Source organism: Parasteatoda tepidariorum, chromosome 8 (assembly GCF_982258835.1).
Source record: "Parasteatoda tepidariorum strain Cologne lab strain chromosome 8, Ptep-v5.0, whole genome shotgun sequence".
Classification (NCBI taxonomy): domain Eukaryota; kingdom Metazoa; phylum Arthropoda; class Arachnida; order Araneae; family Theridiidae; genus Parasteatoda; species Parasteatoda tepidariorum.
In genome coordinates this window covers 50,400,069-50,427,887 of record NC_141762.1, presented here as the reverse complement: position 1 = coordinate 50,427,887, position 27,819 = coordinate 50,400,069, and the positions used below count along the sequence as shown (strand labels likewise).

At 30.0% G+C, this 27,819-nt stretch overlaps 1 protein-coding gene across 4 annotated transcripts in view; it reads right to left on the bottom strand.

Moving 5' to 3' along the window:
• Window positions 1–27,819, bottom strand: part of LOC107456032 (protein qui-1) — a 246,807-nt gene that overhangs the window by 139,303 nt on the left and 79,685 nt on the right. For all 4 annotated transcript variants that reach the window (XM_016073796.4, XM_071181411.2, XM_016073797.4 and 1 more), the window contains one exon: window positions 1,440–1,615. In XM_016073796.4, coding sequence (XP_015929282.2) covers window positions 1,440–1,560 — 121 coding nt within the window. In that variant the 5' untranslated portion in view covers window positions 1,561–1,615. The remainder of the gene's footprint in view (window positions 1–1,439; window positions 1,616–27,819) is intronic.

Sequence of the window (27,819 nt, the reverse complement as noted above, 5' to 3'; positions counted from 1 at the left end):
TCATGCCCTCATAAAGGATACCTAAAGATACCCGAGAACCTTCTACTTCTCCCCATTTTGAGGAAAACAGGGGAGATTCGTGGGAGAGGATCGAATTTTTCTAGATTGGCAAGTGAGGTATTTTTTCCTAATGTTATTTTTACATGCTGGATCGTGAAAGGATCGGACAAATAGTTTAGATGTTATAAGTAGCTTATATACAAAAAGTATAGATTTGAATTTGTAATGAGTATATTGTTACTTATGTAATTTCTTGCGCTAACTTGCTCATGAGTTAATAGAACCAATAGTTAACAAGTTGTTTAAATATTGCTAATAGTTAACACTGTTTCACGCATAAATAATACTATTTTTATGTATGACTTATGTACAAATTTTGTTTGCTATCTGGGGTCTATCTGATCGTGTAAGGTACATTTTACGACGAAAACTTTTATACTGAGTTGAATGAGATAAAATTCTAGTTGATAAGTTGATAGTTTTGAAGTCATAAGATTTTTTTTTCATAATAAATGCTATATAAAAATAGTACATTTTACGTAAATATAAAAAAAAAACATTTCAACGCTTAAAATAAAACCCTTTTAATTCCTGTTCGGTCTTATTCGATTCAACTGAAAAAAATTTCTACGAAACAATACCTTACTAGTCTGTATCCTTATAGAATGGAAACAAATTATTTCACACAATTTTGTGTGCTGCAGAACTATATCTAAGGTTTGTTTTTAAACAGATATGGTAACTGATTTTTTTACCGAATGAATTTCCGTAGGGGAACTCAAACATTTTTTTATGAATAAGATCACATTTTATTTTGTTCCCGTGTTGCTTCAATTTAAATACTTACGCTGATTTGATATAGTGTTCTATTTCCCTTTTAGAGCAATAAGATTAATATGAATTTACCAATAACAAAATACTTTGTGACTCAGAGGATAAAACACTCGTCCCCCAGTGATGTGGCCGAGTTCAAATCCCAGCGACAGCTGATCGATATGCATTCCGCACTCTGTTCGCGGCACCGACCACAGTGCTGTTGTAAAATATCCTCAGTAATAGACGGGTCCCCTTGTTGTCAGGCTTACCATGGGAGGTTCGCCAGGCCAACCATTCCTGGTTTTCCTCTCCATGTAACGCAAAAACGAGTTAGTCAATCGAAAAGTCCTCAAGGAAGGCCAATTTCTTCTAAAACTTCTCTGTATAAACATATACTTTTCTACGGAATTTCATTTCTGACACTCTAAATGTAGGGAGTCGCCATCGTTCTAAATCGAAAGATTAATTAGATCAAAAGTTATTCAAGGTGGTCCACTTTTTCTTTTGGGCAATGTGCATTTCTCAGTTTATAGACAATTTTAGCCATAAAAGCAATCATAAAAAGTAGAAATTGGCAAACTTGGAAGCGAATTAGAAATTAATCGTAAGAAGATCAAACAAACCTGATTTTGTAGAGCTGATGAATATGTTAACTAGTCTAGAAGGAGGTTCTGGAACTGTAGTGAGGTTGCCGAAAAATGTCGCCTGCAAAGTATTGTCTTGGTAGAGCAGTTCTTGAGCCATGTTACTTCAGTCTGAATAAACTGTCAAACTGACATGATTTTTACCATAGAAAGGGCTGAAAAGAAAATTAAATAACTCGTAAGTTTGAACTTTAGAAATAGAAATATCAAAGTTACAATCTTCCACCAAAAAATTTCAAATATATAACATTTTCTGACAGCAAACAAATTTCCGTTTATTACAGAAGTAACCCATCTTATTGCGTACAGTTGATTTTAATGTCAGCAATAACCTTTATCACAAAGTCCAACAAGGTTTATAACTGATTAGCAAATAAACCATTCATACTGTAAACGTTAAGTAAATTTAAAAACTTTAAAATCACATTAAAGCTTTTTTATATTATATATATATATATATATATATATATATATATATATATATATATATATATATATATATATATATATATATATATATATATATATATATATATATATATATATATATATGAATAAAGTCAAATAAAAAATGCACACTTTGGGATTGAAAATTTATTTTTTAGCCCAGAAAAACAAGAACTCCGCCAAATCTATCAAATCACTACAGAGGAAAGCAGGACTAAAAATAGAAGGTATTTGGAACAACCACATAGTTTCATCAAGCAAAAGATACAGATAATGTTGATTTCAGTTCTTACTTTCTTAAGAGTGATTGATTAAATATCAATAGCTCTATTGTTTCTTTGTTGCGTGGATATTAATTCGCGATTTCAAATGTTTATACACTCTTAGTAAAGATTCTGTCTTAAGCGGCCACTGCGAACCATCTTGTATAAGTTATAAAATAATATTGTTAAATAATTAACATTTATGATATTTTAGGTATTTAGGGGAGCCTTTCAAAACGTTGGTTTGTGTTGCATATGTACCAGAAAGGTTCTATTTCTATCTAAGAATGCTCTGCACTGCGATGAAATATACACTCTAAAAAATCCGGGATAAAATTACTGTAAAAAAAATAAATTCTGACTTGCCTGTAATTTTTACCGTAAAATCCGAATAAAGTCACATGTTCCCGCAAAAATAGTTTTTTACCCAGCCATGATATGAAAGAAAAAAATCTGATATGCCGTAATTTTTTACAGTAATAATAAACTGTAAAATCACTGAATTATTCTAGTCAAATCAATATTATTTTAACATTATGGTATAATACTTTACGGTAAAAACGGGTTTTACGGAAAGCACCCAAAGTACCGGTACTTTAAGCATTAATTCAATTTTTTACAGAACTTATTAATTTATTAATCAGGAACTTTTACAGTGTGAAAAACAACAGTCATCAAAGCATGCGAAAATAAGTAAAATGTATTTAATTTCTTTCAACCAGTATATTTTCAAATCTTAAAATATGATGATTCATCCCTTAACCTAATTCTTTTAAACATTTTAGAAAAATTTACTATGTTATACTCTAATAAATTGCAGTGTTGTGCTGTCATTATTACATTTTTCTGCAGACGAATGAATTCGGTTAGTAAGGAGAAAAGCAGAAATATTTACTTGCTTTTAGAAAAGCAAGTTCTAAGTATATAATCGTATAAAAATGCAGCAAAATCATTTTATTTGACATAAAGTGTCAGCATAAATAACCGTAAGCTTAAAAGAATTTATTCTTTCAGTTACATCTTGAATGTCCCCCGAAAGTGCATTAGTTTTCTTTATTTTTGAAGATATAGGCTTTCAGCTAAGTTTGCAGTGTGTGCTAACAGCCCGGATTGACGTATAAGCTCAGCACTATTTTTTCCACGTATTGACCTTTCAATTCTTTAGACAACTTCATAGTCATTGAAATATTTCAAGAATTGTGGTGACAGACACATAAAAGAGATAAGGCATGTTTCTCCAAGCATTATCTTTTATTCTTAAAAAAATATATATCTTGCTTTATATATCTGTGTGAACACGGCTTCAGCTGTGAATTTGATGGGAAAAATAATTGATTTTTTTAATTGCTTTAAAGTTATGTATTTTAAATTCAAATTGAATATTTAAAGGTTTCTTTTAATACAGGGTTCAACTTTTAATATTACAAGAATGTGATTATTTGATCCAAACAATGATTTTTCTTTTAAGCAATATAATTTGAACAAGACTTTCTAAAAAAACAAAGTTCTTCTTATGAGAAGATTTTCTTTGAGAAAAAAGTTTCATTAACGAGCACGGTTTCTTTAATAAACCTAAATTCCTCAATGGTCAAGGTTCTTTTAATTAATAAGTTTTTTTAATGAATGAATGAGGTTTCACCCATAAAAATGTTTCCAGTAAAGAACGAGTTTCGTTCTTAAATTTTCATTAATAGACAAATTTTTTATTGAGCATGACTTTTTTTACTCAACAATGTTTTTCTAATAAACAATGTTTCCTTGCTTATATAGTCGTAAACAATGATTAATTGATTAGTTTTATTTAAGAAAAAACATTTCTTTAATGTACAAGTTTTTTTTTTAACTGAACATGAATTCTTAAATGAACAAGGTTTATTTGATGATCAGAAATGAACCTTGTTCCTTAAGCAATTTATAAAATATTTCAGTTCTTAAGATGCAATTGCAGTTGCACAAATGTGATCATTACTCCATATCAGGAAGTAAATGCAGATCATCTCTCGGCTTTTTTAATGTTCTTATAGTCTACAAACGGTACACATTAGAAACGTTTATTTGTTCTAAGAGCTCTTGAAATCCCTTCCATCTTAATAATGTTAAGTGATTAAAATTAATGTCATCCTGTTTCGACTATTATTGAGTTCACTTTGGTTTACTTATGAAACTTGGCAATGTAATTAAATAATGCATAATGTAATTAAAGGTTTATTTATATCCTTGTAGAGTCTGTTCTAGTTGACGGATGGCAATAAAATTTGATACACACGTTATACAGTCTATGGAGAAAAGTAATATGCATTAGAAACTAATTCAAATGTAGACAACCAAGATTTTTTACTTTGGAGATCCAAAACTTTATTTAATTATAGCATAAACTCAGTGCATATTCCATTTTTATCCAGCGAAAACACAAAATGCGTTATCCAGTTTTCAACTGCATCACGTTGACTTTCTATTGCAACAGCATGACAGCGGTAATGCAAGTACAATATGCAGATTGCTGTGGCTCTGATCGGAAAAAAGTTCGTTCTTTCTTCTGAAATGACATTGTGCTGAATTATTAACATGGTACTGATTTTTGTCTTCCAAGAACTGTGCCAATGTTCGTCACTACTTTCTCATCCAAAATAAGCTCCACCTGTTAACTGAAATATGAACTAATTTTTCTATTGTAGATTTTCTATGGCCTACACATACATCAAGTTTCATTGGCATGCCTCAACCAGAACAGATTTTGAGTGAGTTTAATCAAGGTAAATTTAAATATCCGTGTTATAGGGATCGTGGCGTAAAGCGAAATATACAATTTAAGAACTCATATTTCACCTAATAAAGCAATTTTCATGTTTAGTAAAGTCAGTCTGCACTATTTCATTGCAGAGGAAATAATTGAAGAAGAGAATAAATAATATAATACCGAATATCGAAATAATATCGAAGAGAAACGGCTTTCAATTAAATTAAGCAGACATAAATTGAGTAGACATAACACACCATAATGTTTCAATAGATCTACAAAAAAAAGAAAAAAAAAACTTCCGTGTAATAGTTGAACTAGTAAACACGTTTTGGACATGCACTTGTCAATTTATTGAGGAACCAGTTTTGAACAATTTATCCATTTTTGGGTTAACGAAACTCATAGTCTTGTAATTTTGAATCCAAGACATAAACCAGAGCACCTGGATCAAGTTTTTGTACTAACTAGTTTTGTGGAAGAATAATATGTGGAACATACCCGCATTTGTGTAATGGAGAGGAAACATGGAGAGGTGTAACATGGAGAGGAAAACCACGAGGATCGCCCAAAGTTATCCCGATATCAAAGGAATTCTAACCAATGATTTGTCTACCCCTGGGGATATTTTACTACTTCAGCATTGTGGCCGGTTTGAGCCGGGAGCAGAATTCGTGTCACCCAGTTATCGCTGGTATCTGAGTTATTGGGAGGCGAGTGCTCTATCCTCTAGGTTGCCATGCTTGATGTAAAAAGAGAGAACATTCAAAATATTATATGAATAAATTAATTGTGCTTATCAATTTTTTTTTACTTTTCATACAAGCCTTCTTACCTGATGGTCAAAATTTAAAAAGCTTTTTTTTTGTTTCAGATTTCTTTTTAATGTCGCAGAAGCAATATATTCCATGTTTCATCGACATCCATTTTTAAAAACGGACACTATGTCAGTTTTTGATATACATCGTGTACATTTAGTAGTTTTTTTTTCTTTTTATTTGATGATGCTCGCTAATTCTCTTTCAATTTCGTATGAAAATAGCAAAAAAAAAAAATCGATTTTATAAATTGCAAATGACTTTATCGGTGGAAATGTTTAAAGATTAGTTTTAAAAATGTCTAAAACGAAATAAAAACATGTTAATAATGAAAATGTACATTTGAAAGTAACTCATATTATTACATTTATCACGCCAAAGTATTTATGTTGCGTGATCACATTCTCTAAATTTAGCCTTGAACTACCGTTACTATTACGCACTCTATGGAAAATTAATCAATAGCTGGACAATCTTTTTAGCAAATTACATGGCGTAAAACATTTCCATGATGATAATAGTTTAGTTGATAAAAATATAATGTTTTATTTATCCCCATTCAATACTTTTCCATGAACATAAATACATATCTTATTTTATTTGATTCATATCATCAATATTATTTATGACATAACTAAATTGAAACATAGACTTCTTAATATTAAAAAGAAGCATTTTTTCTCCGCATATGGTGGTTTATGAGAAGATTAAGTTCTTAATCGGTAGACAGATTTTGAAGTAACTTTGCTACAACTTTAGATTGAAAGAAAATTACTTTCAAAAAAGTGTAAGAAAGAGTTCATATTTTCATTGAAATTGTTTTTATTTTCCGAAAAGAAAACCCTCAGAGGTCAGTGTTTAAATTATATCCTTCCTTCCTTCCTCACTGGCTCGACAGCCCAGGATGGGCCTTGGCCTTCTCCAGTAGTTTTTTCCAAGCTGTCCTTCTTTTGGCAATGGACTTCCAATTCTTTATTTTTAATATAGATAAATCTTTCTCCAGGGTATCTAGCCATCTGAGATTTGGCCTGCCCCTTCTACGTGTTCCTGTCGGCCGGGCATCAAAAATCTTTTTCACAATACGGTCTTCTTCCATTCTTACTAAGTGGCCTGCCCATTTTATCTTTTGGACCTTAATGAATCTTATGATGTCTGGTTCATTATATGATCGATAGAGTTCTAAATTTGATCTTCTTAACCACTGACCGTTTTTATTAATTCCTCCAAAAATGCACCGTAATATCTTTCTCTCAAATATGCTCAGCATTTCTTCATCTGCACGAGTCAATGTCCATGTTTCACAAGCATATGTTAAAACTGACCTAATGAGGCCTTTAAATAATAACAGCTTTGTTTTTCTCTTGATTACATTTGATCTTAAAAACTTTCTTAATCCATAAAGGCACCTATTTGCTGCTGTGATTCTCTTTCGTATTTCTGCAGTTACATCGTTCCTGTTATTTATTTCAGAGCCTAAATACGTGAAGCTGTCCACTACCTCGAATGAATGTCCCCCAATTTTTAGATGGGTACTCCTGTGGGCTGTTTTAGTACAAGGCATATATTTAGTTTTATTTTCATTTATTTTTAGACCCATCTTCAGGGCCTCTTTCTCTAAAGAAATAAAGGCCTCTTCAAGTGCTCTTGGTGTTCGAGCAATAATTCCTATATCGTCAGCAAAAGCCAACAATTGTATTGACTTATTAAATATAGTTCCTCTGTTATTGATTTTTGAATCTCTTATTACCTTTTCTAATGCTAGATTAAAGAGGAGACAGGCTAAAGAATCTCCCTGTCGCACACCATTTTTTATTTCTAATGGCTCTGATAAACAATTCTGTATTTTTACCATGATTTTAGTTTCACTTAGTGTTAGGTTAATCAATCTCACCAATTTTTCTGGTATTTTAAATTCTCTCATTGCCATGATCAGAGCTTTTCTGTTAATACTATCATAGGCGGTTTTAAAGTCAATGAACAGGTTGTGCAAATCAATTCCAAATTCTCTCGTTTTCTCCAATATCTGCCGAATGGTAAAAATTTGCTCAGTAGTTGATCTTCCCCTTCTAAAACCACTTTGATACTCTCCTATTATTCCCTCTGAAAACATAGTAAGTCTATTGAATAAAATATTTGAGAATACCTTATAGCTCGTGCAGAGTAAGTTAATTCCTCGATAGTTTGAGCATTCAAGAACATCTCCCTTTTTATGAATTACACAAGTCAAACTAATTTTCCAATCCTCTGGGATTACTTCCCGTTCCCATATAATTAGTAATAGATCATATATTTTCTTCGCAACCTCCATTCCCCCACCTTTTATTAATTCAGATGGTATGGTGTCAGGGCCAGGAGCTTTATTGTTTTTTAATTTGTCAATTCCCATGATGACCTCTTCCAACGTTGGAGGTGTAACCATTTCTTGGTTATGCATCTGTAAATTGTCTATTGCTATCTCGTCTTCTTCCTCATCACCATTCAACAGATGGTCAAAGTGTTCATTCCATCTGTTCAGCACCTCTTCTCTATCGCTTAAGATCGTTCCTTCCCTGCTTTAAATTATATAGTCATTGAAAAGTCGTTTAAATTATATAGTCATTGAAAAATTGAGCAATGCTTGTTTTGAGGGCTGATTGGGAAAGATTTTGCGTAGACAGTACTTCTATTTTATAGCAAAAGTAAATAATACATCTTTCGCAAAACTATAAGACTCATCTAACAGTAATCTACGTAATATTGAAAGAGCCGTTACAACTAAAACATCCTTGAATAGATTTTTGTTATGCAAGGATGCTACTGTACCAACAACTTCCTCATTTTGTATGTAAACAAAAACAAATTAAATTACTATTGGTCTATACATATCTAAATCAAACTTCGTCGGTTTGTATTTAACATTATCACTTCAAACTGCTTTAATAATACAATTTTCCTTAAAAAAAGAATCTTGAAATTTAATGATTCTTATGATTAGAGTAAAATGCATCATTGTTTAGTTGTTTTCTCCAATTTATCTTGGTAATTTTAAAGTTTGTACACCAAAAGATACCATCATGTTTTACTTTAATCAAGTATATCCCAAGCCACAGTTTTTTTTATCTCCCATAATTTTTGAGGGGTAATACTGAATTGGAAACATATCTCGTGCACAAAAAAAAGACTGCTAATTTTTTTTCCCGACAATGATTTTCCCTAGTAGTAAGAAGATTAAAATTAAATAACAATTGAATTTCCTAATCTCAAGCTCATCATTATATGATTATAATGTATTTATTTACGTGTACGATTTATTTATGTGCAGAGTCAATCTTATAAATTTAATTTATAAATCCATCAATTTCATAATAATAACCTAAATAAGAAAAACTAAGTCTCGATACACCTTTAAAAATAAAATGCCACACAAAATCGTAAACATTTGCATCGATAACGAAATAATATTTTAAGAGTTATCTATAACAAGTTTTGTCTGTATTATACTTCATTTAGTTGATTATCTTCAAAACAAGTTTTTCACATAACCTGAGCTACGAAATCTTTACATAAAAACCCAATATAATTTCCGTGTAATATTATTTAATGTATATTGTCTTTCCTTGCATCAATGCTTAATACTGTGTTTTAAATCCTTAGGTTTTATAATATATAATTTTTAAATTTCTTAGACATTTTAGAAACTGAAATCAGACAATAATACTTTTTAGTGCAATTTGAAAACAAATAATTTAGACTTCGTAAAAGATATACGTATTTAGAATTTACATTTACAATTTATGCATATTTACATACATATTTACAATGATATACAATGATACATATTTACAATTTATAAGCCTGACCTGCTTTTACTCTTCGATTACTATAACAGTAAGAGCAATTCACAACACTAGATGAAATCATCGTTATTGCAAGATTGTTATTATAAGCATCTTGTATATATTTTTTGTCAAAATTGCAATAAAAAACAAACATGAAACATGAATTTCCACTTAATATAACTTTTAGCTTTTTATATAAAGTTTTCATTATTGTTTGATGATTTCAACTACAATAGTGTCAAAATGGGTAATAAATGAGTGTGGTAAGCATGCAGAGATGTCAACTTGCTCCGAACAGCGGATAAATATTTTCGAGGGGTACTGTTTTTAATGTGTGATTCTTGGTTTAATAAATTCGATTTATTAGGTTTTTATCCACCACTGTTTCTGAATAATTCAAAGGCTTATATAATTCGCAACTATGTTATAGTTTTGTCATGCTAAACCTTTTAAAAAGTAACAGCATTTGTCAAATATATGCAAATTTTAGTTGGTAGCCATTTCCGTTTTTTTTAATTATTTTGAGCATCTCTGAGTATAAATACAACAAAAGGCATATTCTTTTGAAGTGTGGTGGCAGGATTCCTAACAATAGTAGGATTTTTTCTTTTTTATGGCGGAAAGTAACTTGCCCGGTGGTCGCCTACATGTTTGCTTTATAATCACGATTATAAAGAGTAAGATTATGAGGAGGGAATAAAATGAAATAATGTCCGTTTCCCACATGTCATACGTGATTACAAAAATAAATATAATTGTCAATCCTCATGTACGAATAATATTCCTCACAAAAGGGAATTCCCCTAAAAGTAATGTCTGTTGAAGTGTCGGAAAGCTAGTAATTCTAAACTTACTCTAAATTCACAATTTTCGTTTTTTGAAAATTAGCATTTTGGCAACAACTTCGAAACATGGCGTGATATGACATTCTCGTTACATCGAGCTTTTACTGTAATTTTCTAAACTACCAACTTTTTCCCCAAAAATGACAGAAACAGGTATATCTTTCAGAACTTTACGCCTTTAATATAATAGTCAATCCTCATATACGAATAATATTCCTCACAAAAGGGAATTCCCCTAAAAATAATGTCTGTTGAAGTGTCTGAAAGTTAGTAATTCTAAACTTACTGTAAATACACAATTTTCGTTTTTTTGAAAATTAGCATTTTGGCAACAACTTCGAAACATAGCGTAATATGCCGATCTCGTTACATCGAGCTTTTACTGTAAATCATATTTTCTAAACTACCAACTTTATCCCCAAAAATGACAGAAACAGATCTATCTTTCAGAACTTTAAGCCTTTAATATAATAGTCAATCCTCATATACGAATAATATTCCTCACAAAAGGGAATTCCCCTAAAAATAATGTCTGTTGAAGTGTCTGAAAGTTAGTAATTCTAAACTTACTGTAAATACACAATTTTCGTTTTTTTGAAAATTAGCACTTCGGCAACAACTTCGAAACATGGTGCAATATGCCATACTCGTTACATCGTGCTTTTACTGTAAATCATATTTTCTAAACTACCAATTTTTTCCCCAAAAATGACAGAAGCAGGTCCATCTTTCAGAATTTCACGCCTTTAGTTTTGTCGCAAATAGTTATATTTTAGCTGCAGGAAAAACACCAAACCTTCGAAGGATAAGAACAGTTTTTTATCTTTTCTTTATGACTGAAATAAATCTTCAGCTTTTCTTTTTTTTTAATATCTCCATTAATATCAATCATTGGAGTGGCTCATGGATTATTTCTGTCGTCAAGCATTAAGGTGAAAGAGTGGGCCAGCGATTTTTTACGACTTAGTTCTAAGCGTATCAGTATCTAATATCTTCGAACTTCTCATCTCATCGATTTTGAAAAGGGTAACATCTGGACAAGACAGGTCGAAACATGTCAAACGGTTAACACCTTTTTCATGTTGAAAATGATTTCATTTCACCTGATACGGTGTGAAACATTGATAAGTGTTCTAATATATATTTCATTTAATACGAGGAAGGTATTAAAGGAATTTACGATTAATTACAAGTGTCTTCCTATTTTTCTTTACTTTTAAAACATTTTTATGTTTCTCGGGGGAGGTATGTAAAAAAATTAGTTTGTTCCTATAATTTCAGTAGAAAAAAAACATTTTTGCATATATCCGATTTTAATGCACTTTCAAAAATAATTAATGTATCCTAAAAATATTTTTTCTAAAATAATTTAAATTTTAGAACTAAATCGGTTACTTTATCAGTCAAATAAAAGTTGAAACAATCTTATTCAAGAAGATTCTAAAGGGGGAAAAGAAACCTAAAGGAAATGGTTTTGTAACTAAGTAGTAGTACTTTATTTAAGTTGCACTAGAGTGGTTATTGTTGATTTTACCAAAGTCATTACCAAAGCACTTCGGTAAAAATTACCGAGCTGTTTGTTATGATTATCGAGCCAGAAAGTCGGTAAGTTATACCATGTTCTAGTAGTTTTAACAGTACTTTTTACTCAGTATATAAAGATTTAGCTTTATTTATATAAACCTGGTTTTATTTATTATTGTTTGTTAATCTGTTGTAATTTATTATTGCTCAATCAGCTTTATCTTTCTATTAAAACCTAACAACAAATCAGATCTTTTTTTAAATAATATTAAACCTTTTACAACGAACCACCTCTATTTTCTACCGAATTTTTTTTTAAATGGCATAAAATTTATAAAGAGTTTAATTTTTGCGCTAATTATTTCTTTGAAAGCGGAATTATTTGTTATAAATGGTTCTTGGAATAAAAAAAATGAGTAGATTTCTGAAATTACCGCAAATGATAGCTATTTTTTATTTTTTCAAACACATTTTTGGATTATTCAGATGCACGATAAGTTTACTGAATTAAGTTATATTATCTTGGTTTTTTTCGGAGGTAGTTACTAAATTAACAATTTCAATTACATACGACAGTTTAGTTTTCATCAAAAATTAATAAATAAAGAATAAATAAACTTAGTATCTAGGATAAATTCTTGAGTTTAGGTTAGATTTAGAAACTAAGTACATGTTTCTTAAGGATTAGACTTAAAAGAAAATTTTTTCAGAGTCGATTAATCACAAATTTAATATCTAAATATTAAATGTATACTTATGAAATTCTTTTCAACGTTACCAGTTCTTGATAAGATAATAACTTCAAAAGAAATCTCAACTTCAAAAGCAATTTATGCAAATGAGAAACTGGTTTTATATATTTTTTTCGAGTTTAGGCTCTCGACTTAGAAACAAACTTAATTTCTCGATGATTTTTTATAAAATAAAATACTAAAACCTCGAATCGCGCCTATTAGCCATCAATTTAATATTTAACTATTACAAAATTGCTTACCAAATTGTTTTAAAGAACATGTTTTTTAAAGAACACGAGTTTTAAAGACTGTGTATAAAATTAAACATTTAAATGTGAAATTGTGTCGATTGATCATCAATTTAGCATTTATTAATATTTCAGCTTTGCTTACGAAGTTTTTTTTTCTTTAACGTTACTATTTCTTGATCAGACAGTATAACTTCAAAAGAAATTTAAGCAACTAAAAAAACTGATTTAACATATTTTTCGAGTTAAGGGATCTAAATTTAAAAATAAGCTTAATTTTCTGATGATTATTCTCAAAACAAAATATTAAAATGTCAAATTGTGCTTATTAACTATCAATTTAATATTTAAATATTAGAAGTTTGCTTGCTAAATTGTTTTTAACGTTAAGACAATTGATACATTATTGCAGTTCTTGATAGAGCAGTAACTTCAAAAGCAATTTAAGCAACTAAAAAACTGATTTTGGAATTTTTTTAATTTAGGCCCTAGATTTTGAGAAAAACATAGTTTTTAGATGGTTATTCATAAAATTAAACATTTAAATTTGTGCTACTAAGCATTATTATTTGATAATTTAATATTTAAATTGTAAAAGACTGCTTACGGCATTGTTTTCTCGGTTACATGCTTCAACACAATAGCTTCAAAAAATAAAAAAAAAGATGAAAATAAAAATAATAATAAAAAATCTAAATCAACTTTAAAAAAAAAGAAAAAAAACTTTGCACTTTACTCTTTTTTTTCGAATTTAGATTCTAAATTTTGAAATAAACATAATTGTCTAAATGCTTAAGTTTAAAATAAAATATTTATCAACTTTTTATTATAAATATTTAATTACCTACTTATTTAATCATGCAACTCAAAATATGAGATAATAATCTCAGAATAACGAAAAATCTTTAAAGATGTATATATCTTTATAGCAATTTTTTTTGAAACTTTTTTTACCATTTTATTAGAATATTTTACCTCAATTGTAATAAAAAAAGAGAGAGATTTAGCAATTTAAAATTTTATTAATATCATTTAAAGTAAATTATTTTCAAATTAGGAAACACAGAGCTTAAAGCAGAATCTTTTTAAAGTAAAAAGTTTTATTTCAGCGATGAATATTTTTTTCCTCGGTAAAAATAGTGTGTAGAGAAAGTTTCTTGTATAAACAACACCTTGAAATAGAGCAGCGCCGAGAATAACAATTCCTTTCTTTACAAATGACAGTAATGTTTTTTACCCGTCCTATAAATTTGAGAAATGGAAGGGCTTTTCTGTGTGATTACTTGGTCAATAATGTCACTTTTGTTTTGAACCAGATCAATCATCAGACATAGATTCCACTGGAAAACTATTATTTCTGTGCAATAGCAAACAAATATTAGGAATAGAGTTGTATATTTGTTATGGAAAGAGGCATATAAAGTTACTATAAAGAATGGATTTTTTGGAATATGCATTATTATAATTTTGTTGTAGGGCGAGTGTTATTGAACATGGTGTCTTCAACTATGAAAAGAGAGCCTCGATGGCTCCGAGGATAGATCGTTCGAATTCTAATGAGGCAAACCGGGTTCAAATCCCAGCAATAGCTGGTTGGTACGAATCCGCATCCGGCTTGCACCGACCACAGGGCTGATTTGAAATATCCTCAGTGGTAGACGGATGATGGGTTAGATTTCCTTTTCCATCACGCTAACCATGGGAGGTTCTCGTGGTCTTCCTCTCCATGTAACGCAGATGCGGGTTAGTTCCATCAAAAAGTCTTCCACGAAGGCAAATTTCCTCCTATACTTGATCCAGGAGTTCCCTTTTCTTCTGGATTGGGCTCACAATTACAAAGCTACGGAGTTGAGCATTAGTGGTCATAGACCCAAAAATTGGGTCAGCTGTTCAACGACGGTATTAAAAAATAAAAAAATAATTAAAAAAAACTTTGAAAAGGTACTCCAATGTAAGACCGAGTTAACACGTCTTATATACTAGTGAATTGGAATTGTTTTATTCTAGTGGTAGACACACTACAATACTCCACCACCAGAATTTCATCCATGATGGAACTCAATAAATGGATACCACTAGTTTATTCATTGTTGTTTTGTGAGAAGCCGATAGAGCTGTAATAAGATCACTGAATAGAACAATGTATTGAGATCACGATTGTGTGCGTGGTCGCTCCTGTGTTGCTATCAGCAGTCGAGTATGTACAGACCGTAGTGTGTGATCGAGACTTGAGAAGCAGCAGCTCGAGGAGGTCAATGTCACTGTCACAAACAGCAAGTCAACTGTTCGATTTGGACCATCTGTCGAAGTAGGCGTGTTCAAATTGAAGCGGACGTCTCGGATGCGTTAGTCTCGTCATATCACGTCCGCAGGTCACCAATGTAGGGCGTTTGTTATCGATGATGTCTACCTTCAACTATGAAAAGGTACCCCTAGATATAATCAAGTTGACATGTTCATATATACTGGGGAATTGAGATTGTATTAGTGTAGATGTACCTATATTCTTCTTTTTTCTGTTGCAGAAGAATTTTTAACATATCTTAGATTCTTTTGTATCGCTTATTTCAAAATCTGCAATTGGTTTTCTCTTCAAGCTACAGTTTTATGTTTAAAATGACATTTGACTATATTTTGCCGAAATATATAAGCATGAAAACATGATATAAAACAGGGAGTAGCATAAATGTTTAAAAAAACATCTGGGAGTTTTGGAATATCATCAGAATTAAAATTTTCTAGGAATTCATGCCCAGAAATGCTGTCATTCGCCCATAAGGGCAAATCCCTAAAATGAACTGTTTCTTAATGTGCTTCTGAATGAGTCATAACAGGAATAATGACATTTCTAGTCATGAGTTTTTATGCAATTTTAATCCTGATGCTATGCCTTAACTCCCCTTGAAGTGTGTTGCAACATTTACGCAACTACCTTTTACGCATAATGCTTTTGTGCTTTTATATTTGGACAAAAAATGGACCAAAAGCATAATCAAAAAATTTCAAGCTTTAGAAGCATAACTAATTTTAGATTAAAAATCTCCCCACCCGAATCAGGAAAAATCATATATTTATATAAATACAACAAAAAATATGTCCTCCAATGTAATATTTAATTAAAATACCATTCTTGACTTAATAATAGAAGCATATATTTTACTAAAAAGGGTATTTTTTGTGAAATAACATACCTTATGTGTATGTTATTTCAAAAGAATGTTTGCATTCCTGATGTATTCTGTGACATTATAGATACATAGGTTTAGTGAAAGAAGATGTAAACAAAACTGAAAACAATCAATCATGAGCAATAGGTTTAGCTGAAAAATTATTATTTCTATGGTATAGAAATAAAATATTTGAAATAATATATTATTTGGAAAAGAAAATTTAATAAAGATAAACATTGAAAATATGCAAAGAGAAATATTTTTTGAAAAGAACTAGCTTATATAATAGTAAGATGTGATAAGTTGGAGATTTCAGAAATGTTGTGAAATCTTAACTAAAATGTTATCTATATGTTTGATAATGTGTCTAGCTTTTTCGATATATTAAAAAATAGATGCTTAAAATTTATAAAAAAAAACTTAATTTTTGACGAAATCATTACTTTAAAAATTCTCTGAGCTAATATTTGTTTAATTGAGGAATTTTTTATCTTCCCTTTTTTGATGATATGAACTTCTAAATCATTAAGTATCAATTAAGCTTTGAATAAGCTCTAGTATTATCAACTACTGTATTTCGTTACGTAGAACATAATTATGATAAGAAAATTGTGATTTATTCATTTATTTTTAATGCTTAGAAAGTTACTCCGACGTGGTATTTCTTGGGCATATCAAAATTTGCAAAACTTGAGAATTATTCATAGATTTTATAATTTTTTCATTGGTCACTTTGTTCAGCTGGATGGATTATTGCTAATTTTTTGACCCTTTGACGTAGAATTTTTATTAAACCTATCTTTCACACTTTTTTCATTGTTTTGAATTAACTTAGGTCAAAATAGGTGAAAAATATTATATTGAGCATTTTAATAATTTAAGGTTAGGAAATACAGTATGAAACTTCGATGTCTTTTTCTTAGTTAAAGTTAGAATCTTCCAAACAAGGCTCACTTACAAACAATACTTTCTCAATTTTGTACTTATTTAGAGATAAAAAAAATAGTAATTCATCATTGAAATTTCTTTTATATTTAAAAACAAATTATTGATGAATTTTTGAATAGGAAAGAAAAAAAATTAAACTCTTTTTTTGTTGGTTTTTATATTTTAGTACAAATATAATTCCAATGATCTAACAGATTTTTTCACTAACTATTACTGTGTCTCATAATTAAAAGTACTAAAAATGTGTTTTTGCTTGTAATTAGAGAGTCAGTAAAATATATAAATTTCTCATTTGCGCCAAAGATCAAATGATTAAAGCTGAAAAAATCTAGCCACATCGGTCTTGAAAAAGCTTTAAAAGTTTTTTTTTGTACATAATAAAAGGATTTGTTTGTTCTAAAGCCCTGATACTAAAAAATGGTATATTAAGTTTAAACTTACTGTTTTACTTTGAGTTGAAGATATATTAGATAAAAATATATTAATTTTCCTTGTCGAAAAAGCTTTGAAAAACACCATTAAGTAAGATTTTTTGGGAGATCCCGAGTCTTTATTAATAACTAACTAAACTAGCGACTAATATAAATAAAAAAAACATTTGTAAAGATTTAGCAGAGTAACAAATTCAAAGTCAGAACTACATCCCTCAATTGTAACATTTGAATAAACCTGACGTTTATTTTATGCAAACGATAATGTGTTTAATTATTCAAGCGATAAGGTAAAATATAGAAGTTTCAGAAATTCTTCAACCGTACAACAGTTTCTTTCATCAATCTTTATTTCGAAAATCTATTCTTTTGAATATCGATTACTGCATTTTACCAAAATAGTTTTTATTTCTGCCGCTTCTGTGCATTTACTCTTTTCTTAACTTGTATCAAAACTCTTTTTTCATTCTTGAATGTTTACCAAAACACACAAAAGAAGAAAGAACAAGCTGAATTTACCATTCAGCATCAAAGACATAATTGAGTAAAAGAGGAATTCGAAATATAAGTTTCGCTCTAACATGTTCTAGATTGAAAGAAAAAAAATAGAATGGCTACTGGAAAGGAAGAAATCGTTAAACTGAAGACCGGAGAGGTCGATAATGCTAATTTTATGGTCGATTCGGCTGTCACGTTAGTTTTAACAATTGATTAGAATTCCAAACCGAAAACTATCTGCTATGCCATTCAATTAAATTAACAAGATTTTTTGTTTAAACGCGTTGTTCTCGCATAAGCTAAAGTACACGTTTATAGAAGGGTGCACATTATTTTTGGTCAATTATCTTTAAACTAGAGATAAATAATTACTGAAATCTCTTTTAGGATGGCTTAAAATTAAAGTAATTTTTGTTTCTTTTGCAAATATGCAGAACTTGTAAAAGAAAATCTTTTGAAGAAAGTATTTTTGCATTGTTTTATTGAACTCAACAAATATATCATCATTCATTAATTCATCAAATCTCTATTTACTTAACTTCCGTGATGTTTTGTTTTTGGATGAATGAATAAAGTGAACCGTTTTTCATTTTAAAGGGATTCGAACCAATGCCAGAATTTACAATTCTCCCATTCTCAATTACTAAAATTTTCAGGAATTATATAAACTTTTTTTTCAGGGTGCTATCAACTAGCAGATGAAAAATAATACAAAGCAATCAAAGAAGATAATATTTAAAAAGCAGAATGAAATATTTTACAGAAAAAATATTATTATTTCATATTTTACAAAAGTGTTTTATAAATATTTTTAAGAGCTTAACGACATGTTTATGATACTCTGTCAGAAGAAAAATATTTTTTATTGATGTGTGATTCTCACACTTACTTTTGAGACAGAGGTTGTGACTCTTGGAATCATATTCATGGAAAAACTTAAAATAAACAACAGCAAAAAGATTCAACGTTACGAAAAAAACTGAAACCAAATGACATGTAAGATTTAACTAATGAAAATTTTTGATGCCTTAGCAAAAATCAAACTTATAAATAAAATTGCATTCGACTGCTTAGATAGCAGAAAGAGCTGACGGCAACATCTTGAACTCGTGACAGCAAACAAGCAATAAAATGATCTAAAAAAAAATTATGACCTTTCTCTAGCAGACTATTGATAATAGCTGGTGATAATGTATTGCTGATGATAGACGTTATACTATACTTAGAGTCGGTGACTATGCAAATTTTATCTAAAGCATAAACAACCTTCTGAAAAAATATGCACCGTTTAGTTTATTATTGCTCATGTGAACATTGAGGTATACGAATGTGCAGATGTCCTTTCTAAAGAAGACAAAGGCTTAGATGCGTTCCCGAGTCAACTCTAAATATGCAAATGTGATTGCCAAACGCAAATTAAAGAAAACACCATTCCAAAAATAACTGTTCTGGAAACTTTTCATCTTCAATAGCAAGACTCCGTACAGGACACTTCAATGACAAGAAGATATCAAGACATGACCACCAGATATTACTCTACATGCTGATATGCCCGCAAACCAGATCTAGATTATCATAGAAACCTTTCATCCTCAATAGCAAGACTCCGCATAGCATACTTCAAGGATAAGAAGAAATCACAAGACAAAGCAACCAGATATTTGCAGACTATGCTCCAAACCGAATTAACGCCAGAACACATTTTCAAAATTTCTAACTATTGGAAATATTTTGGAACGAATACTAGGAAGACAACAACAACACTATGTTAAGATACAACGATACTTACGAAGGTTTTTTTTCCCTTGGGTAGTAATGATACAAGTTTTTATAGTGCAATTTTTAAAAATTAAGTTCGATGTCATCTTACGTAAAAAAAAATTCCATCTCTGCAGGTTTCTCCATATCAGTTACACATAAATAATTTAGAACAATAAATCTATTTTTATTAGACTCAGAAATATGCTGTAGTTTGGCACTTCTTTCAGAATAAAGATAGTTTGGTAAAAATAATATCTGCTATTGTAAAACATTCTCATTCTCTCAACTACAAGATTTGAAAAATTTTCCGTATTAAGCCCAAAAACATCATTAATTCTCCAAAAATTAACTTCCAAAACTATACAATACTCCTTTCTAACCGTACATTCTAAAGTATTTTCTATGTTCCCCGTGGATTCTCCGAGTATTTTATTAGAACGAATAACTACACCCCGCTGTGCTGTTTTATGTTCTACTTATTCTGCTAGGTGGTATTTGAGATAATTTTCCAAGTAGTCAGTCTTTTATTTACACGGGGTTCTATTATTATGCTCTTCGAAAGGAAATGACTCTCATTTGGTAAACTAGTTTAATGGTAACATAGGGATGGGTTCCAAATGGTGCATAGAATAAAATGGTCTCGAAAATGTTCATTTTTGGATACTGAAACTATCTGCTCGTTTTCGAGATTGGATAATATTTGTTCAATAGCCGTTAAGGAATTTTTGCTAAGTTTTATGTAATCATCGCAAATTTATGTAACGATTTAACGCAAATTTTGGAGACAGAAAGCGTTTTGAAAGAGGTTCTTATATGATAAGGGAATCTCACTACCAATATTAACTTTCTCCTTAAAATGAGAGCTTAAATGTTTGATTTAATGTTATTGGATTCATTTGTTGGAGCTTAATGACACAAGGTCTATGTACAGCCTCAAACCATACAGTTTTATAACGAGCATAAGAGATTACGAAGTAAGAAAAAAAACAGGTTGGATACCAGATGGCACAAAAATAACCAATAATTCGAAAAATCAAATGTAAAAGAAATAGATAAAAATGTACGTTTTGCTGTCGACTGTTTATGAAACAATTCCTCCTATTAAATTATAAAGTTAAAACATTCAACAAGGGATGGCGCTGCTTTTTGACAACTATAAAATGCAATTTTCTACTGCACGTCAGTCGATTCCAACTAAAATATTTCCAATAGTCTCTGTTAAGTTTGTGCTTGAGCTACACCATAGCTGTAAAGAGTAACTATTTTAAAACTATTGTTTTATAGTTATTCGAAATAAATGCAACAAATCATGCATCCATTTTTTTCGTTTAGTTTTTCAAATTATTGGTCATTTTTAAAACGTCCTGTAAAATTAATAAATATTATTCTAGATAATTTGCACAAACAGTGCTTTCAAATAAGGTTGGTAGAAAAAAGTGCCGCAAAGTATAAAAAGGTCATAAAGGAGCCTCGTGATAATCCTTAGAAGCGAAGTAAAATACGTGAATTAGTGTGACGTATCATTTCAAAAGCAGCAAAATATAATTAGAGTTTGTAAATCTTCCGTTGAAGAAAGCAACTTCACAAATTAACTGTACTCATTTGATAATATAATATTTTAGACAATGATGGTATAATTGATAGTTACCTCAGAAATAGTATTAAATTGGAATTTTGAAATGAGATATTGTCTCTTATTATACTCAAAGGAGTTTAATGAAACAAAATGGTTAATTGAAATCGAAATACAACTTATTTAAGGTCTTATTTCTTCAGTTTGAGATACATAATATCATATACATTATCAAATTTCTGAAAGCTTAACTGTATCAGACTCAGAAAAGGGAACTTTTATATGAATAAAACTGTAGCAGACTTTTTCAAAGTAAAGCTGAATGTATTTTTTAGAACCGTTCATTTCTTTTCTTTTCTTCATGTTAAGTCTAATCAAAAGCCATTGCCATCAAGTTGAAAGTTTTCGGAAGAGTTTAAATAGGCCATCAAGATTCTTTAAGGTTGGGTTTTCATTTTTGCTGAGAAAGATAACACACTAACTAATCTGCAAGCTAAATGTTCTGTCTGCATTTTCGCCACTTGCATTTTTGATGACCCGGCCGTGATTTGAATACACTATCTTTTGATACGGCAAAGTAGGAGCAAATCGGCATCGACGAGCTTTTAATCCTGGACGGAGATCAAAATGCAAGTTTAAGACAAAGAAATGAAGAAGGAACTGGAAATACTTGTTTTAGAAATGGAAATCATGTTTTAGAAAAGGGCCTTTTCTATGTTCAAAATATTTAACAATTAAACGCAGAATTCCATACATTCATTCCCATACTTTTTTAAACTTTAAGCATAATCATTACAAGACAAAGTTCTGGAACATACGACAACCTTGTAAAAAATGGACTAATTTGAAGAAGAAAAAATATATATACTAAGTGATTTAGGCCACCAAACAACCTCACAAAACTAGTTTGTTTTGATTGAATAGTTTACTCGTTTTGAAAAAGGGCAATTTTCATGGAAGAAAAATGGAAAACGGAATGTCTTATTTTCTATTAGCTATTGAATGTCTATTAGCTTTGTCTTATTTTCTTACACACGCATTACAAGCTGCGTTCATTTCTTAACCCCGCACTTTGAGATCCGTCTATTTCCTAAACACAAATTTTGAGCTGAGTCCATTTTTCAAATATGCATTTCGAGCTAATTTTAAGCACACACTTTGACCTATCTCTAAGAACCTATCTGACCTATCTAAGAACACAAAGCTCACAAACAAGTTATTTTTAAGTTCAGACTTTTGAGACAAAACAACTCAAATACTAAGTCTTTTACATAGTTTTAATTCTATAAAAAAAGGTTGAGAAAAAAAGAAAAATTCAATATTGACTTCAAAAGTTTACCTGCAAATCAAAAATAGTAATCAGCACTTAATTTAAGAAGTTGTTGCGCTATTTTAGATTTTGAAAATGAGCTTTTTAGCACTATGGGAAACTTTAAGAAGTTATCCTCAAGATTAAATTTTTTTAATTAAAGTGCCATACTACGTGCAAAATGGTATAAAAAAAACGTTTTGTCTATCCATTTTTTAGGTTTTAAATATAATCTTAATTATGACACTTTATTTACCTAATTTTGCTGAAAATAAACAGTCCAAATATTTCAAGGAAAACGTATCACAGATAGAATTCAATACTTTGAAATTTCTCATACTACAAACAAGATATAAATTATGACCCAAATATTAACCACAAATAGTACACATTAACTTATATTAATTTCCTTTTTTGAAAATTTTGAAAAGTACGACTTAGATTTTTTTTAAACAGTAGTTTAAAACAGTATTGCTAAAAAAAGTGGTTAAAACAGCAACAAACATTGGAAATAAAACTCTAAAACCAAGAATCACTTAAACTAACAAATAGAATTGAATTTCCTTTAAGAACAGTTTCCATAAAATAAATTCCAGAAAAAAGTATCTTTTTACCGGAAATATTCGGAGAAAGAATAAATCGGAACGAAAACTTATTCCGCCTGTCCATCTTGTCCTCGTTCAATATATAAGCGGTACGTCCCCAGCTATATCGACTAAAAGAGATTCGATCGAAATAGCCACCATCCCTTTCTACTTCTTCGCCTTTCCGACACAGGTGACTCCTCTGTCAGGAAATAGTAATAGGGTGGACATCCCGTCACATATTGTTGTGACTTTTCAATAATGAATGATTTGGGGAATTCTAGAAAATGAACGGGAAATTAAGTAATGGAATTATTTTTCGTCTTTTTATACTGCGTTAATACTTTTTTTCCCCTTCTTAGTTTAAATAACAGTCGGTCGATCTGTATTGTGATCAGGTAGGTGACCTTATGTCAGAAAGGTCCAAGGTTCGAATCTTCAGAAAGGTCCAGGCTTCTTCTCTCTCTTTACTATCTGTCCTTCTTACTGTGGTAGTAAGGTTGGAAAGAGAGGTTCACACATCTGCCTTATCTGATACCCGAATGATGACTATCAATGGACATTTTAAAAGAAGTATGAATAAGGAATAGGAAACTTTTGAAGTAGTATTAATGTTATCTTTGATAAGAATCTACTTATTTATATATTTTAAGCAATAAAGAATTTTAACGAGGAAAATTTGTGAAAGTTTTTATATTTTTTTATATTAGGGGACCGAAAAGTAATGTCGTTTCGATGCATTTGATATTTGTTGTCGAGATTTTATTTTTAATCAGTAATGTATTCACTCTAGTTAGCAGCAACATTTCAATGCTGCATCGACAATGAATCAAAATGGATCGAAAAAAGGATTTGGTTTTTAAGACTAACGAATATTTAATGTCCAGAATCTACATTACTTTCCGGTCCCCCTAATATTTATATTTTTAGGGGTGCTGAATATGAACCAGTATTTTGCGATGCATTTTTTCCCTGGAATTATGTTTTTTTTTCAGGGAGAACCTAAAAAATCTTGTTTATTTTTAGTTATCTTTTTGGATAAAATAAAAGATTTCTGATAGGATTTTTTTAAAAACTAAAAACAATTTTGCGACAAATTCCATACAAATCTAAAAATTAAAAATAATGGAATCATGACTACTGCATTGGAATGAATTTTCTCTCAGTTTTTCAATTGAGAAAAGGAAGCTGAATAATCAATAGAATTTTTGAAATTTATAAAAAAAATCTGTTTTAGGGTCTAGTAATATATAAAAAACATATTTCCACCCCTTTGAGGTGAGAACTCTCCTCATTAATTATATATTTTTTAAAATCTAACAATAAATTATAATGTTTAAGGAATTTCATTTTTTTAATTTTCTGCCTATATTCTTACACTTTTCTTCTACTTAATTTTAGCCTTCTATCGACATTTAGGTGAGTATTCTTATACCCGCGATAAATTTATTCCCCCCCCCTGAAAAGCGGGTTTAACTTTCAGCCATCCCTCAAAATCCCAACCTTACCTCATACCCCCTTTTCTATAAACCAAAATTTTCTCAAAAACTTATCTTAAACCACGATTAGTATCGCCATTTTGTGATTTTTCTCTCCTCATGCAAGCCTCTTCTTTTTTTATGCAGTTTTATCAAATAAAATTAAAGCAAATTATTTTATTTATTACAGCTTTTCTCCTAAGAGTGTATTTCAGCATAAAAAGCTATATAAATTTGCTTTAAAAAGTTCCTTTTCTTTTTATATAACATTATATTTCACCGTCCTCAGTTGAGGACACTGGGCCTTTCACACACATTTCAAGGAATTTTTCAGAATTTGTTTTTATTCATTTAATTATGCATACCTGTTTGTATTTTGATAGAGTAAGGGAATTATAGAAATAGCGGACATTTTTAAAAAAATATTATTTCCTTTATTTTAGGACATTATTACACCATTACACCTTGTACGTGTTTTTCAAATCTTCAGATTTTTTTCTCAAAATTTCAATACAATACTACACCCCGTAAATTTCTTATAGTAGGATAGGATTTCTTACAATAACTCAGGAATATTTGCTCTCAGGATAAATTGAGTCAGTTATCATTTTAATTCCATCTTAGGTTGATGAGCAGGATTCGGGTGGAATGATAATAAATCAGTTACAATTGCAACGAACTTCGAAAAAATAAATCCTGTGGAGCAAACAATGTGGTGGTGCAAAGTACAAAAGGAAAGAGTACCTGCTCCGTAATCAAAAATCATATTTGAGTACAACACTTTCATGGGTGATGGGGATCTACATGACTGTTTCTTAGAAAAATACACTATATCAATGTGGGGCGAAAATGGTGTTGGTGTTTATTTACAGGAATGATTGACACGTAGGTAGTGAATGTTTGCATTTCGTATAAAACTATGAACAAAAAAGAGAGTAAGAAGCAGATTTCAATAAATTATGTTCGACGTGAGATTGCCGTAGTATATTTGTAGAAAGGCCAGCTAGATCGAGTAGACGGCAAATGATCAGCCTCTACTTCTGTAGTGAAGTACAATCCTATTGGATATACAATAGCAAAAAGGGAGAAGCAAAGTTGCATAGTAATTGTAAATTAAGCAATTATTTAGTATAAAATTCAGTGTATATTTTAAATGCTTTATATATATATATATATATATATATATATATGAAATCACAATGTCAAATATGAAATGAAATCACATGTCATTATTCATTTACTTGCACTGGTTATTTTCATATTGATATTTTTTTGTAATTCAAAAATTAAATAAAGTAATACTTACAAACATTACATGTTTAATAATAATGTTTACAAACATTATCAGAAGTCTAAAATTATATTTAGCTTTTAGAAATGATACAATTTATACCTATTTTATACCAAAAAAAAAATAAAGAGACAATTGAAATAAGAACTAACCACAATATTTGTATGTTTATCCAAGAGAGATCATTTTCTCACTGGATGGCCCAGTGTCCTCAAATGTGGACTGGCTGTAATTTTTAAATTAATTCAAAATATATTTAAATTTTAAGTTATAAACTCTTATTAGATCATAATAAATTGGATATGAAAGATTCATTGGAATATATTAAGTAGAAATAATTTTGGCGTTAATGGATCAAGCTAATTACATATACGAATTTAGAAATTCGTAAGCCACCTGATACTGCAGAAAGCTATACAACTGTCAAAAAAAATATAAGCATTTCCATTTTTAACTAGAAATTTTAAGAATATATATTTTATTGTAATTAAAATACTAATCTATTTTTTTTTAAATTTCCTATTTGGAAGAAAGTTTTCACTTATTATGCTAAGTTGAACTTCTAGCTAGTGTACATGAAAGCCACGTGACTCTGTCCCAGCCCTTGCGTCTTATAAATCTCTTAGATGTTTGGAAATTATGTTTATCTTACTAAAAATGCTAACTTCTTTTCAAATATTAAATCTCATATACAATTCTTAAGTGCAAAAAATTAACAGGTTCTTATTGAATTATTTTATCTGGTACAGATATTATTTTTAATTTAGTATCCAAACTTTTTCCATTCCTTTTAACTTTCACTAAGTAGTGAAAAACATGTTTCAATGAATTTAATTTTTTTTCATGAATGAAATGTAAAGAATGAAAGATCTCGTATTAACAGTTTGTTAGCAGCCAAAATATTCGCCTGCAACTAAACACTTCAGAGAATTAAATAGCTCCCTGGAGAATTATTCTCCTCTTTCAATATCGTGCGAGCATAAAATAGCCAAGAGACGTTATGCTTCGCGTGATGTTGCTATATGAGAGTTTTCCACACACGAAAACTCTTTTGTAGCCTGCTAAAGTCGAGAATTTTCACTCCCAGGGAGAAAAAGGAACATACGATATTGCTTTCTGCTGCTCACACGCTTCCTTGAAACCAGCTTCTAGCTCCTTTTTTTCTTTCATTTAAAAGAGCTCACTTTTACAAGTTTGGCGATCCTTTTCTGCGTTTCTTTGGCGCAATATTTTAAAAGAAAAGTATTGAAGGGATTTATGACAGCCACGGAAGTGTGAAGTTTCTGAAAGAGATCCTATTGAAAAAGATTAAGCTTTTCCATTGATGTTGCCAAATCGCTGAAAGAAATGTCGAATGAATCCATCTTTTTAAAAACTTTCCTTTGTCGTATACTTCACCAATGAGATTAACTTCAGTTCTTTACGATTTAGAGGGAGAAAATGCGATTTTTATGAGGAAGACTCTTTTTTTTTTAAGGAAAGAATTTTTTTAATATATTTTTTAGATAATGGATTGAGAGTTCGTGAGCAAAGAATTTTTTTTCTTCATTTTTTTTTTAGAAAATAAATTTTGCTTGAGAAAAAAACACACGAATCTTTCATTCAATAACATTTAGCCTACAATTGATGAACAAGACAATGTCAAAGCTTCGATTTGAAATTAAATTAAGCGTATTTTTGAAATTACAGCTTAATTACATAAATACTGATACAGAGGAATAAAGAAGCTAGCAGAAATATGTATAATTCAAATAATAAGACCATCATTGAGGTCGTTTTACCAAAAATATACGGATTTTCTTGTTTGATGTTCAGGATTGAAATTATGCCTTTAAAAGATAAGTTAAAGCTTCTTATAAAGTAACTCCTTTTATTTAAAGTT